Source organism: Oryzias latipes, chromosome 7 (assembly GCF_053564925.1).
Source record: "Oryzias latipes strain Hd-rR chromosome 7, Olatipes_Hd-rR_3.1".
NCBI classification, from domain to species: domain Eukaryota; kingdom Metazoa; phylum Chordata; class Actinopteri; order Beloniformes; family Adrianichthyidae; genus Oryzias; species Oryzias latipes.
In genome coordinates, this window is record NC_136243.1 from 5,493,124 (window position 1) to 5,508,614 (window position 15,491).

The 15,491-nt window shown below is 53.9% G+C and overlaps 1 protein-coding gene and 1 long non-coding RNA gene across 2 annotated transcripts; both read left to right on the forward strand.

The window, feature by feature from the left end:
• Positions 1-1,356: 1,356 nt before the first annotated feature.
• Positions 1,357-3,931, forward strand: LOC144993983 (uncharacterized). Its single transcript, XR_013657321.1, has 2 exons — positions 1,357-3,306; positions 3,411-3,931. It is a non-coding gene; the product is annotated as an uncharacterized LOC144993983 (long non-coding RNA).
• Positions 3,932-8,480: 4,549 nt separating this feature from the next.
• LOC144993879 (uncharacterized) lies at positions 8,481-13,349 on the forward strand. Its single transcript, XM_078949785.1, has 4 exons — positions 8,481-9,176; positions 9,677-10,579; positions 12,003-12,973; positions 13,119-13,349. The coding sequence occupies exons 1-4, from the start codon at positions 8,774-8,776 to the stop codon at positions 13,347-13,349; spliced, it is 2,508 nt and encodes an 835-aa protein (XP_078805911.1). The 5' UTR covers positions 8,481-8,773.
• Positions 13,350-15,491: the final 2,142 nt, after the last annotated feature.

The window sequence follows — 15,491 nt, forward strand, 5'->3', positions numbered from 1 at the left end:
CCAGACGTGTATGTGGTGGAGGCCGTGGTGGACGGTCTGGCCTGCGTCTTCGAAAGAGTGAAGCCCCCGCACGTGAAGGCCTGGTTGGGGATGTTCAGCAAGGAGAGGTTTCCTCATCCGCAAAACAAAGACCTGGCTCGGATGGTGCTGGACGCGCTCCAGGAGTACATAACGGACGCTGACTACACCGCCCTCGAAGCCTTCAGGGCCTCTGTGTTTGCCATAACCGGAGAATCCTGCCCTTGGGCGCGAGTGTCCATGACAAGCTGCTGCGACCACAGGCCGCTTGAGGGCGACAGATACTCGGAAAAAGACCTCTCCACGTACTTCGAAGACCCGTGAGGATCCGGCTGACGTTTCAGACACCTGCCGCTCGCCGCAAACAGCCCAAGAGTTTAAAGTTTCATGGCTTATGTCGTTTTCTGTGAAATGTCAGAGAGGAAAAAAATGAAGGTGTAAAAAAAATGAAATAAAAGACCTGTCAACTCAGAAATGTGGTTTGCCTTGCTTTCGACCTCTGTGTATTTGTCAACCTAACAGCTTGCAAACAGTAAATGTGGGACCGAAACACACACGCTCACACAAGTCAGATACCACAGACGGTTGCGTTTATTCCAGAGGGTAAAAAAAAAAATCAAGTTGTGCTTGGTGCAGACATATAGGACGAGGACAAACGCACAGAGGAGCGGAGCCCTGTTGCCCTCGACCAAGCCGAACGCAATCACCTTCGTGCTGTCGGGTGGACGCTCGAGAGAGAGAGAGGCTCAAGGTTTGGGCACAGGGTCCGATGAGGTTGAGAGGCATTTTTCCCATCTCGGAATTCCCCATAGAGGAGACTGTCGGCAGCGGGAGGCCGACGCTAGAAGGCTCAAGCCCGGACGGTATAAGACCGTCGTTCAGAAGATCCGCGCCACACTTCTCCTCTCGACCAACGCGGTCTGCTCTGCTAAAGACACGCGGATAGAGAAGCTCCGGGCCTTTCGCGAAGATGCTGTTTCTGACGGTGTTGGCGTGCACCGCCCTGGTCCCGTTCCGCTCGTGCCACGAGGTGAGAGAAGCGGTCGAGGCTCACGGCACCCGTGTCAGCGCGGATGGGGGAGAGTGTGCGGTCGCACTGACTTGTCCGCGTGAGAATCCCGAAAGGTTCATGGCCTTCTCCTGGTACCAGGTTGTACGTGGGACCAAGCGCGGACTCTTTTACATCCAGGACAACGGAACTGCCTTGGAGTACGAGCTCGAGGAGAGCATCAGCGCCACTCACAAGTTCCTGGGCTCGAACTCAACTCTACTCATCTCGCCAATTTCAACAGGATACGAGGGCTCGTACGAATGTAGCCGCTGGGCAAACGTGGGCCATCGCAACGAGCAGTACAGTTTCTCTGTTTCAAACTGCTCCGTGACGTTGATCGTCAAACCTCTCAGTCCCTCAGTTTGGGCCAAGGGGGGCTCGACAAAGCCCTCTGTCTCGTCCCTCACTCTGTTGACATTGTCCTCCCTGGGTATCCTGATACTGCTTTGACTTGAGCGGCAACAAAATTTTGCTGATGCAGCATCGCCCATCCTCAAACCTAACGACTTCATCCCCTACGAGCCCGGCCTTGTGCACTTACTGCTTGTTATACATTTTTGAAAGGTCCACACTTTTCACGGTATGTGTTCTTCTCAATGAAATGAAGCGAGAGAAAAATGATGATGTAAAAAAAATCAATAAAGTACCGGTCAACTCCAAAATGTGGTCTTGCCTCGCTTTCACCCTCTGTGTAACGTGTCAACCTGACAGCTCGCGAAAAATGCACTTGTCACCGTGACACACTCAAGTTGTTGGGCTTGTGTGCTGAACATGTAGCTACATGAGCGTGTGTTGTTGAACGTGCTCCCTTGAATAAAATCATGTGGTCTCTCAGCTCACTTGGGTGCGTCTTTGTCTGTTTTCACTTCTCTCTCGGTCTAAGGGACTAGAGACTCTGACTTTTCCTCCCCGCTTTGGCCTACGTGTGTTCCTAAGCGCCCCTCGCATATATGATAAAGGCACAAAACCCCAATGCGATACAAATGACAGACACAGGACAAGCTGAGGTTTTCAATGCTGTTTAATTCACAACAGTGAGCGTACAACGCTAGAGAGAACAATTGTGTTAGGGGATAAATCAAGACAAGCGCCGTGATCACACCCGGACGGGGTGTGCGTTACGCTGACTGAAAAGTTTTTTCTTGATGCAGTCAGAAGATTTCGTCCGCCTTCTGCTGTGGGGAATCTTCGTTTTCAACGCAGGAACTCCGTGCCTCGGGATGGGCTGCTCCACAGGGGTACGAAAAGAGGAGGGCGGGAATCTCCGAGGCGAAGGTTCCCTCTGACTGCCGCCCATTCGCTCGCCCTCGTGTTCCCTCGGCGCATGCGAGCGTTGCACCGTCCTTCCCCGCAAAGGGCGAAGGGGAGTCGTATTCTCATCTGCAGAAATTCTGGCAGTCGAGCAGGTCAGGTCGTTCACTCCGGATCCCGTCCCGCTTCGGGTGCCGACGGCCTCGAGGCTCTCGCGGTCAACTTCGGTCGCGGCTGCGGAGATGACCGGAGACTTCTCCGGAGGTAGCTCGCGATTTGAGTCGTCCGTCATCGTTGCTCCCCTCTATCCGGGTGGCTGAGCGCGAGGTTCTGATGAGGTCTGGAGGACAAGGCGAAACTCTGTTGAGCCCGGGTAACTGCCGCTTTCAAACATGACTCGGAGGGGGTGATACTTGGGGCAGCGGTCGGATCCAACCTAGCGCCGCAGCCGGAACGACGACGCGTTTCGATCGGCGACCGGGTTAGGCTCTGGGCTCGCGGCTCTCACTCGCAAGCCGTCAGAGGTATTTTGTTGCGATCGTAGTTTCCGTGACGCGAACCCAGACTGAGCCGAGGTATACTAATTGCCCCGTGTCCACTCGCTGGACAATGAGACGATGGTGAATGAAAATTACAGTTTCTGGTGGTGGTACGAACGGAACGAGTGGGCGGCATACACCATGGTCGCAGCGCCTTTGATGGTGCTGGGCTTGGTGCTCATCATGCACAGGTTCTGCAAAAGGCCCGCTGGGAACATCTACAAGCCCAACGCTCAACGGGTCGGTGCTGTGTACCAGCCCACGACCGAACGTCAACCGTCCACCTTGTCGAATTGGCGTGAGACCGTCGAGACCTGCAACTGCCGGGGTGCAGAGCGAAAAGTGGCAGAGAGCCCGGAGCCCGCAGCCCTGAGTCGCTCAGACCAAGTTCTGGAGGTCCCGATCGATGAGAAATACCCCTCGGTTCTGTGAGGCAGAGCTAAAGGGGTGCGAGAATTTTTTTTTCCTTCTTTCTTCTGTTTGTCTGCTTTGTTAAATAAAAAAAAGAAAGCTGCACACAGCTGAAACTTGTACCCTTTTATCTCTCCTAGTTTACGCAGGTCTGCAGTGATAGCAGGAGGAGCAGCCCAGAAGACAACGAGGCCAATTTGCTGAGATCCTGCTGTGGACAGTTCTTCATTGTTTTTCTTTAATTGTAACTAGCGTGTTCACAATGTCAAGTTGTTGAGATCCTGCTGCAGACAGTTCTTCTTCTTTCTTTTTTCTTTTTTTTTTTTTTTCATTGTAACTAGTGTGTTCACAATGTCAAGCTGTCGACACAATAAAAAATGCACAGATCCAAATTATGCTCGAGTGATGTTTTATTCTGGACAAGCAACTTCATCTATATCCCTGCAACAATTACAAGGCAACAGACGACACCTTGCCGTATCGTCTGCGCTTCTTGCCATAGGGGCAGAAAACACACAAAAGGTATGCCACTACGATGAGCAGAGCAGGCAGCCATGAAGACCAGACTCCGAGTGCAAGGCCGGTCCACGAGCGGCGGATGAGACAGAGTTGAGTTGTGATGCGGGGAAGACTCTGAATACATTGGGGCGAACCTCCCCTCTAGGTTTTCTCAACCAGTGGGACGAGAAGTCTCACGACGTCCAGCGCACCCATTGCCGACGCGGCCTTAGCTGCCTTCTTGGTCTCACCGGTCCCTGTGTGAGACAACGGCCCTAGTTGAAACCCAAAAACTTGAGGGAAACAAATCACAGTGTCACATCGCTGTTACCTGTCGCTTGCACATCCACCTTGGTCGCTCCGTCTAAAAAGATCGCAAACGCTGAGCAGAAGCAACGAAATCTGCCGGACGCAACCCACTGGTCTTGTGTGAGTTCCTCGAAGTTGTAGGTGGGAAAAGGCCAGTTGTACCTCTGGCATAATTCCTGTGAACGCAAAGAGAGCTTTTTTTTTTCTCATGCACAAACAGCGGCATTGGGTCACGTGAATAGGATACCCACTTGCAGTCGGCCGACGTAGTTCTCCGCAGTGGGCAAACTTGCGAACTTAGCGACAAGCTTCGATTCCCATTCATCTTTCGTAGCCTCCAGTGACGGGAGCTTGGCGTTGTCTGCAGCGGATTCTTTCAGCACCCCCAATAGCAAAGCTTTGGCTGCGGCTAATTTTGCCAACCTCTTTTGAGGTCCGATGCCTAGGGCGAGGGAATCTTCCTTGACGCTGCCCTCAGCGAAAAGCCGCGCACTACATTTGTACATCTCGAAGAAGTCGTCTCTTGAAATTATAGTGTCGTACACGACTGTTAAATTTCGCTGATCTGCGAAGGATTGAAGTCTGTCCACCCAATTTTCCTCCTTTCCTGCCATCTTCTCTACAGAAACTGAGACACGACGCGGTTCCTCCTCAGTATCCATTCCATTCTCTGGGTCACTTTTATTTTATACTGCCTACTCGTCGGACGGAGCATCGATGACGGTTACGGTGAAGAGGCAGGTTTCGCATTGGAAGAGAGTCTCTGTGAAGCAGGGACACGTTGTTTTTTTTTTCTACATCTGTTGCTCGGGTACACAACAGACAGACACACACACACACACACACACAAAAATACAGTGCAAAAAAAAAGGACTCGGTGTCCAAGCTCCACCAAAGTCCACGAGCACATTTTCACTGGGAGCCCATCATCGTCTCGTGGCACGTGAGCAACGCAGCCCTAGGGGAGTAGGTCGAATGATGAGTAGTAGATGTCTCTCCGAGGACTTTGTGTCCACGGGCATGGGGAGTTTTACCTCGCGCTTTACCCTTCCGGCACCTCGAACAAGTCTTTTTCGAGATGCTCAGCAGGCTCCTAGCCACGAGCGGATGGAGGTCCCCCGATCCACACACCAAACAGCGTGAGTTCAATGAAGCCTCGATCTCGCGGATGATGGATTGCGTCAATGATCCCGGCCGCAGGCTATCGAACAGCGCCATCAGCCCACCCTCGCCGAGCTCTCGCTCGTCCGGCGAAGCTCCGCTGACATCCAGGAACCCAATTAAAGAGCACACGGCCGCGAGCTGCCAGGTGCTCACTCGCGTCTTAAGCTCAATGTCCAAAGCCGCCCTGGTTAGCAAATCTACGGCTCGAGAGATCGGCGCTGCAAGCGGCTCGACGTCAGTTGGTCGGGGCTCGCTTAGTGGCTCTCGGAGCGCGCTCAGCGGCTCTCGGAATGCAACGCGCTTAGAACGCTTCAGCGCAAGAAACCTCACCAAGAGACGCACAATGTCCTCTTCCCTCACAGGGAACGCAGCTCCTCCGAGAGCGATCAATACGTCCTTCTCCGCTCTCAGTATCCCCTCACCAGTAGAGGATGCGTCGGCGACCGTCAGGTTCGGCCCCGGCTGGGATTTGACGGTGGAGTTGGCCCAGACGCGATTGCGGACGCAGATGTCGTCCAGATCGATTTGAGAGCACGTGGCGTGCATCTTCGCAGAGAGCGAGAAGCAGGCCGCTCGGACATTTTCCGAGTTCGTCAAAAGCTCCACGAGCTCGGACTCAGTGTCACGCGTGGCGACGTATCTGTCCATGACGTTCAACGAGCCCAAAAACAGTGAACGAACGTCTGAGGTGTCGACGTTCAGTCGCCTTATACTGTCCGCGAACCAGCCAGCAGCCTCTGACCTGCGATTTCGGTACTCCCAAAACAAGCCGGAAGATGACAACAGAAAGCGGTCAAGTCCTGCGCTTGAGTCGAACAGGTCGAGAAGGCGAAGCTGATCCTCCAAGCCTTTTTTGAGGTCTTTCGTGTCTGTCGCTGCCAAACCAAAGTCCAATGCGGGACACGACACGTACGTCTGCTGAGTAACTTCCATGATGAGTGTAAAGTGTGCTCAAGATCGAGTTCCAGGTTTCTAAGGGCCACAGCCAGCGCACGCACAATAGGTTATCGAGATTTCGCTTGTCTCGACTGAGGCAAGAGGCACACAAATCGCCTAGACAAGAGCGCAAGACTTTGAGCAGCTATGGAACTAGAGTTAGCCAACTAGTTGGCTCCACACGCTGAGGTCCGACTCCGAGCTGAGTCGGCCGTACTCCGTTTGCTCCGTTCGGAGACTGAGTGAGGTGGGGGGAGTGTGGCTCGCCGTTGGATGTCCATACAGCAAGGCAGTCTAAGTCGGGGGCTTGGAGCTAGGGAGAGAGGAGCTTATTTCAGCACCACAAGCGTACGTCTCTCTGTCTGTGCTAGTGTTCACTGTCCCTCAGGTCAGCTGCGACGATGTTTGGCAAAAGGACAACGTACAATGCTACCGGCCCGTCACCAACCAACGCGTCCTCTGAGATTCACTCTTCGATCGCGTTCAGTGTGGTACCCATGCTTCACTTTGCGGTGATGGTGCTGGGCTTGATCGTAAACGTTTGCATGATAAACCTGGGATTACGGCTGTGCAGACCTCCGAAGGCTCGTTCGCGCTGCGATTACTTTTTCGTGGTCGTCGGGCTCTGCGACATAGGCACATTGTCCGCGACGCCGCTGTGGGTCATGCAGAACATGGCCAAAGAATGGATCTTCGGATATGTCGTCTGCAAAGCCACGAAGGGGGTGATAACTGTGAGTCGCCTTTGCTTTTTCCTGTTCTTTTCTCTATCCGGACAAATGAAAAACCTCTGCTTTCTTCAATCCCTCCTCATTACCTGTTTTTTTTGTTTTTTGTTTTTTGTTTGCGTATTTGTTTCCTCCACAGTTCTGCCTGCAATACGGGGTACTCATGATGGTCTGCATCAGTATAGAGAGATACAACAGGGTGGTCCTCAGAAAAGCTGCCTTCTCCTCTCTTAAGAGGGTGAAAGGAGAGTGGGCGAGGAGAGCTTTCCTGTCCCTGGTGTGTGCCATTCCTCCCTCCGTGTCAGCTCTGGTGAACATATCCAATCACGAAACCTTCAAAGTCGGTCTGATTACGCTGTGCGCTGACACCTATTCCCCGAGCGAAAGGTTCGTCATCACGTGGATCAGGATGACCATCTGTTTTATCGCACCCTGCATCATTCTGGCTGCTTGTTACGGCGCAATCTTCTTCACTGTGCGAAGACATGTTAGAAGGGGGTCGGCTCACTTAAAGAGAGAACAGCTTCCCCTTGCAAAATCCTACATCCTTTCATTGCTCACTGTCATAGTTTTTGTTTGCTGCTGGACTCCCTGGATCGCTGTCAGCATTTACTACTCTCTCACTAAAACCCTGGTACACAATCAGCTGAAATTATTCCTGGTGACCAACGTGAGCTTGGCCGCAAGGAACATGCAATGCATCACCACCCCAGCCCTGTATCTGTCCATGAGGACCCCCCAGTCGGTCAGAAGAATTGGGTCTACGAGCACCAAGAGTGGGTCGAACACCTGAAACTTTTGCAATTATTCTTTGTAGTTGTCACAGGCTGTAAAATATACAAAATAAAGACACGAATAAGCGAAACAATATCAAACCCAGATTTGTGTTTTGTTTTTGTGGGCGTACAACGGGGAACAGAGATGCTTCAGAGCAGGCTCAGAGACCCCGCCGAGCTTTGTCTCGTTTTGGGAAAGGTTTTTCTCTAGCTGTAAAACAAAAATAAAAATAAAAAATAAAAATAAACATCTGAAGCAATTGCAACCCGCCTCTGAGTCTGCCCCTCCTGACAGGACGCAGAGCTCCGTGGAGTGTTCCTTGTCTGAGAGGAAGTCTCCAGCCTGCCCCTGAGCGGGCCTCTCGTGACAGACGCAGTGCTCCGTGGAGTGTGAGTCGTGCCAGCGAAAGGCTCCAGCCTGCCCCCACCGAGAGGAAGTCTCCAGCCTGCCTCCTGAGCGGGCCTAAGCGGAAAAGCACAAGCAGCTCTGCGGCGAGTCACACCACAGAGCTCTGTGTCATGGGGGGCAGAAGCAGAGGAAGGCTGGAGCCTTTCGCGTCTGAGGCACACACGCGGCCCGTGCCTGCGGGGGAGCAGACCGAGAGGCAGGCTGGATCCTACATCGTCTGAGAGCGGCCCGCAGGCCGATCCGCTCCCGTCGGACGGAACGAGAAGCTCGACGGAAAGGCGGGGTTTGTCAAAGTAAAAAGCACGAGCGGCTCTGCGTGGAGTGCTGTGTCAGGGGGGACCAAGTCAAAGGCAGGCTGCAGCCTTACGCAACGCGAGCCACACAGCTGAGTCTGTCAGGAGAGGCCAACTCAGTGGCAGGCTGGAGACTTCCTCTCGGTGGGGGCAGGCTGGAGCCTTTCGCAACCAGAGCCACACAGCCTCGGAGCTCCACGTCTGTCGCGAGAGGCACGCTCAGGAGGCAGGCTGGTCGGATACAGGCCTCTCTCATATGTGGAAATAAATCAGAAACGAATCGACAGAGGCACGCTCAGGAGGCAGGCTGGTCGGATACAGGCCTCTCTCATATGTGGAAATAAATCAGGAACGAATCGACTGTGTGCATTTGCGTGTGCCACAAGAGTGATGGAGGTCGGAAAGTCCACAAGGTGGAGCGATGATGAGGTTAAATGCCTCTTAAGTCTGTGGGGCGACGAGACAATGCAGACGGAATTGCAGGATCATTTTCATAACAAATTCTTGTTTGAAGACATTTCAACAAATATGGGGAGGCAAGGTTTTAAGCGCTCGTGGCTAAATTGCCGGCAAAAGATCAAAAACTTGAAATACAAATACAGATCGGTAAAAGACCACAATAATAAGAGTGGAAACAGCTGTGAAACATTCCTATTCTATGATAAAATGGAAGGCATTTTGGGTGACAGGCCAAGTTTCCGACCACCGGAATTACTGGATACCACCAGAGTTGATGATGTGCCGTCATCGGTGGACAGTGAAGAGCCGGAGTTTGAGAACAGTAACAGTACAGGTAAGGGCAAACGGAATTTATTTTAAATCTTCGTTTATGTTGTTAATGTTATTTTATTGTATTTATAATAGTATAGCAATTTAAAAGTTGTCTTAGTATTCGACAGATTAGAAAAATATGTAAGCAATTAAAATATTACAACTACCATCATTCATAACAAAGTATGATTGATAGCTAACAGGTATTTATAGTTCAAACAATGCTTCAATATTATATAATACACTATAGGCTATTACTTCCATTTTATATATTGCATTTCTATGTTTATTATCATAGACTCATGACAAACGTGATCACAGTTAGTCATACTCATTTTTGTCTTTTACAAGTAGGTCATTTCATTTGCATTCACAGTGTTAAGTACTTTTTTTTTATTTACATAAAAATCAATATTACAGCAATACAGCTATAATGTTATTGGGCAATACTCATAATGTAGTAATTGATAAAGCACTCAACAAAGAAATAGCTCATTATGTAAAACATTTGTCATTTTACAGGTGCACCTACCACCCGTCAAACGCCCAAAAACAAGCTAGAATCCACAATGGATGTTTTTTCTAGGACAATCAAAGAAGCCCTGTCTCAGGCAGATGACACAGAGCTACAGCTGAAATTGCAAGCGGCCCAGCACGCCCACGAAATGAAGATGATGACAATGGTCACACAATTTCTTGCAAGAAGACAATCGTATCAGCCACCACCTGACCCAGACCAGGCCACAGGTTCAAGCTCGTACCAGCCACCACCTCACCCAGACCAGGCCACAGGTTCAAGCTCGTACCAGCCACCACCTGACCCAGACCAGGCCACAGGTTCAAGCTCGTACCAGCCACCACCTGACCCAGACCAGGCCACAGGTTCAAGCTCGTACCAGCCACCACCTGACCCAGACCAGGCCACAGGTTCAAGCTCGTACCAGCCACCACCTGACCCAGACCAGGCCACAGGTTCAAGCTCGTACCAGCCACCACCTCACCCAGACCAGGCCACAGGTTCAAGCTCGTACCAGCCACCACCTTACCCAGGCCAGGCCACAGGTTCAAGCTATTTCCCAGATCCGGTTCACCCAGGCCAGGCCACAGGTTCAAGCTATTTCCCAGATCCGGTTCACCCAGGCCAGGCCACAGGTTCAAGCTTGTACCAGCCACCACCTTACCCAGACCAGGCCACAGGTTCCAGCTCGTACCAGCCACCACCTTACCCAGGCCAGGCCACAGGTTCAAGCTATTTCCCAGATCCGGTTCACCCAGGCCAGGCCACAGGTTCAAGCTTGTACCAGTCGCCACCTCACCCAGGCCAGGCCACAGGTTCAAGCTATTCCCCAGATCCGGTTCACCCACATAGGTTCAGTCAGGATTTTTCACACCCAGGTCCCTTTACTCAAGATCACACACGCCTATGTTTGTCCCAAAATGATGACCACCCCTGTCCCCCCTTTTACCAGGATTATGTTTCTGCTGCTCCCTCTCACTATCCCCACCCTCCATTCATTTCAGATAATCTTTAACCACTTTACCTCTTGTAATGTCACCTCCAAATATCTTGACCACCCTTCAACCTCCACCCTCTCAACAGGACCGCATCAGCCTTATGCCTGTCAGTTCCCCCAGTCCAAAGCTACTGGAGTAAAGGGACCCCACCCGGGGATGGAACCGAAAAGGTCCACAGCTCAGCGGAATGAACAAAGAGTTGGCTTTCCAGCCCCACATCTGAAGCTATTGCAGCCCGCCTCTGAGTCTGCCCCTTTCGACAGGGCGCAGAGCTCCGTGGAGTGTGACTCGTCTCAGCGAAAGGCTCCAGCCTTCCTCTGCGTCGGCCCCCCCATGACACAGAGCTCTGTTGTGTGACTACACGCAGAGCCGCTCGTGCGGTTCCCTTCACCCAAACCTGAGCCTCTCCACGGAGCTTCATGTGCTGTCAGAGGGGAGGTGATCGGAACGCTCTTGGGCTGGGCTCTCTTGGGGTTGCTTTACATTTGGAACGTTGCATTTGGAAAGGTTTTCTCAATCGAGCTGTCAGGCATAAAAGCGGAGCCAGCCCGGAGAGGGAACTGAAACGGCCCACAGCTCAACAGCAAGGAGAGAGAAAGTCGGTCATTTAGCTCTTGGCGTGAAGCAATTGCGAATGTTTTGTGAGATTTTCACTGGCTTTAAAATAAAAAATAAAATAAAAAATAAAAAAACAGGACAGAAAATCCAAACGAACACAGGAATTGTTTTTTGTATGACTTTTTTATTACAACATGTCCTAGGGATCCAACCCAGAGATGGAACCGAAACTGCCCAGAGCGCAGCGGAATTGAGAAAGAGTTGGCCTTCCAGTACCACACCTGAAGCTATCACAAATGTTCTGTGAGGTTTTAACTGGCTGTAAAATAAAAGTTAATAAAAAATGGGACAGAAAATCCACCTTGATTTTACACTGTGATTTTTTTTTGTCATCACACGACCCGGGGGTTCCTTCTGCTTCATGGCCATCGCCGTCCCGTCAGCGCCCTGGACGTGAGCCGTGTGTTCACGAGGGGAGCCGATCTGGTGTGCGTGTTTGTGTGCGAGCCTGCCTTGTTACAGTCAGATGTGCGACCGCGAGAAGGTTAGAGGGGTCTTTGGCAGCGCCCAGGCCTTTCGAGCAAACTGGTTTGTTTCACACAGAGAAGCTGTCCAACAGGGCGGCAGCGGTCGCGATCGACTTTATTTTTCATCAAACGGACACAACGGAATGAAAAACGTTGCGCAGGTCAGCGTCTCTGTCGCGGGCCCCACTAGCATCAGAGCAGTTTTTGGTCATAGCACAGTATACAAACAGACTTTTGACATAACACAGCAAGACACTTCACCCCGGTCGATCCTTCGGAATCCAAAATCGCACTCGCAAAAGGAATCGCCATGCTCACACGATCAACGGTCTCGCGCAGGCGGAAGAGAGATCGCGGCGAGGGAGAGCAGGGTAGAGAAGAATCCGAAGATGAGGACGCTTGCGAATACCGGTGTTCTCACATGAACATGATCGCTTCGATGAGACGCGAGATCGCAGAGCTGAAGGGCGCTCTGGACAGAACGGAAAGGGAGCGGGATAGAGGAGCGCTCCATGAACGTGTCGACCTGCGGTCAGGCGTTCGAGAGTCGAGCGGAAACCTCGCGCGAGCGGGGCGCTCGGGCGAGGAGGCTGTCGTCCGCATGGCCTACGAGCTGGAGGTTTGCAGGAGGGATCTCGAGGAGGCCAAACAAGCTCTGCACCGCGCTTTGGAAGACCGCAAAGCCCTCGAGATCGAGCTGAGGGAGAAAGCCGCCCGGAGCGCGGAAGGCGAGGCGGGTAAAAGCGAATCGCCTCGCTCTCATCCTCACCTGGACTGGGTCGGCAGGCATTTCTTGGCGGTGTCTCTGCCCGAAGATCGCATGTTCAGACCCGGGGAGTCCGTGACGCCGGTCGGGGTGTTGCAGAAACTGTTCGAGATGAGGATGGGCGAGAGGCGATCGGCGGGGTTCAGCATACTGCTGGAAAACGTCAACATCGCGCTCTCTCAGAAAGAGCCGGAGTGGTACGCGAAACACTTTGGCTTCACGAGGCCCCGCGTCTACGCCAACGGCTACAGGTGCACGGACAAGGTGGACACGGAAGACTTCGCCTGGCTCCTGTTCGAGTACGGGGCGCAGGCTCCCTTCGTCGAGCTGCTGGCCGGGCTGTTGACCGTGCTCAACAGCACGGGGAAGGGCGGCGTCACCGCCGTGGCCGTGAAACTGAGCCAGATCCTGTACTCCTCGAGCGTGACGCTGTTCAGAGAAACGGTCGCCAGGGCATCCGAGTCTTTTCTCTGTGTTCGCGGGGCTGCCTGAGGAACACAGCGATCGCCACAGGGGTTCGAACCGCGCGAGGAACGGCGTACTCAGGTCCGTCCTGGAAGGCATAGAAAGCCCCCGTTTCGCGAGCTTTTCTCCAAAGCAACGGGAGGAGGACGGATCCCTCGGCGCTCGAGACTCCTTGAACATTGACCGTTCTCTGTCTGCCTTCATCAAACGCAGACAGAGAGACCCAGGAGAACTAAGTGGCGGGAACGGAGGCTCGAGGACCTCGAGGTTCGATCGAGCCGAGCAGCTTCGGGTTGCCGCTCCGCACCGCCCAGAGCGAAGCTCGCTCCTCGCGAAGCGGGTGCAGATCGAGCCGTTTCTCTGACGGTCACACTGCGCAGCCCCCGCACAGACAGATGGACGAGCCGGGGGTCGACGTCTCTCCGGCCGAGGGATTTGGCGCGCCCGGTGCCCGCAAGCGCGCCAGAGAGGAACCGCGCGTCGCCGACGAGGACCCCGCGGCTCGGGCTTTGCTCTCTCTTTCGGGATACTGCCAGGAGGAGTGGGTTCGACGCATGGTGAAGTTGCACATGTTTCGAGGCGATCGCCTGAAAGTGGCTTTGCTGAGCGGAGACGCGGGCTGCGGGAAATCGTACGCGATCGGTCTGCTGGAGAAAAAGCTGAAAGCCCTCAGGATCAGCGTCGCAGTGAGCGCCATGACCAACAAGGCGGCAGGAACGCTGATGGAGTCCGGTCATTTGGACAAGGTGCAAACGTTTCACAAGATGATGGGTCTCAAAAAGGATCTGCTGGACGATTCGCTCGAAGCGGACGCCTTTGTCGAGCGCTACAGGAGATGCTACCTGGGTGCGATCCTCGCCTTCCGGGCGTTCCGCCGGTCGAAGGTCGACCGGGCCGTCGACAAACACTCCTGCGAGCTGCCGAGGCCAGAGAGCTGCTCCGCCTGCAGCAGGATCTTCGCTCGGCTGAGAGGCCGCAGCGCCTTGGCGGACGCGCCTCCGTTCTTGGGCACGAACGTGCTGGTCGTGGACGAGTACGGGCTCATGACGGCCAGGCTTCTGGAGAGGATGCTCAGAATACTCGCCCTGTTCTACGGTCCGGACGCGGGTCCTCTGATAATCCTGGCGGGCAGCGTGTCCCAGTTGCAGCCAGCCGGTTCGGGCCCGCTCCTCTGGGAGACCGGTCGCATGGAAACGCTGCTGTGCTGCTCCACCCCGCTCTTTGTCAACAGGCGGCAGTTCGACGACCCGGGCTACGCCGAGACACTCTCCTACCTCCAGTTCAACACGGTGACGCAGCAGTCCCGGACCATTTTCAGGAGTCAGCTGCTCGTCAGCGAGAGACAGGCGATGGACCCCGAGCACGAGCCTCACAAGACTCGCATCTTCCACCAGGACCAACAGCTCGCTGCCTACACAAAGGCTTACGCCGCCAGGGCAACACGAAAGGCGGAGGTGTTCCTGAGCGTGACCAAGCACGGATCATCGAGCAAGGGACCCGCCCAGTGGTACAACGTCCTTCAGCAGGCGACTCAGGCTTTACCCAAACTCTTTGCGATGCCCAGGGTGTTTTTCAAGGGCGGCCAGCGCCCACGCGAAAGGGACTACCTCAGGAACCCCGAGCTCTGGGTCGGTTGCAAGGTCAGGATGCTTTGGCACATGGACCACAACGGCATACAGCCCGTAGAGGAGGGACCGGTGCCTCGTAAAGCCCTTTCGCCGGCGGCCAACCTCGCCGGGGACCCGGTTTCGCCGCTCGAAGTGGAAGGCCTGATCAGCGGGATGGCGTTCCGGAAAGAGACCCAGGCTTACGAGTTCTACGTGAGAGGAGACAGGACCGGTCGTCTTTACAAAGTGGGACCTTCCAAGTGGCACTGCGAAAACTGGACGGTGACCACGCACCCGTTGGCCTGCATGCTGGCCATGAACACCTACGACTGTCAGGGCTGTACGATAAGCGGAGAGGTGCTGTACCACCCGCCGCGAAACTTTTCCATGTCCCCTATAAAACCATCGGTGTACGTGGCGCTCAGCAGAGTCACTCGGAGAGAAAAGCTGCAGATGACAAACTGCAACTTCGCAGAGTCTGTCGGTCGGGTGGGTTTCTACGACGAGAGGCTAGTGGCCTACCGCAAACGCGTGGAGATGAACTACTCGGCCTGAGCCCTCGGCCTAGCCAGAAATCTCCTCTTCTTTACGGTCGTCGCGACCGACCTTTCGCTCGAACCATGTGGCACGAACTCACGCTGGAAGAGCTGATACTCCTCGCTTCGCCAAAGTCCGCCGCTCGAGGGCCGAGCCGGGTCGCGGCTCGCGCGACGAACCCCCGAACGAGAGGAGAGGACGGCTCGGTGGAGAAGCCGGAGCCCCCTCGAGCGGAGTCCCGGTGTGATTTGAGATCTTACATCGTGACCAAGTGGTGCCCGTGGTTCTCGCGGACATTCGGGGAGCTCTCGGAGGAGAATCTCAACATGCTTACGGTCAGGCTGCTCAGAGTTCACGTAGAA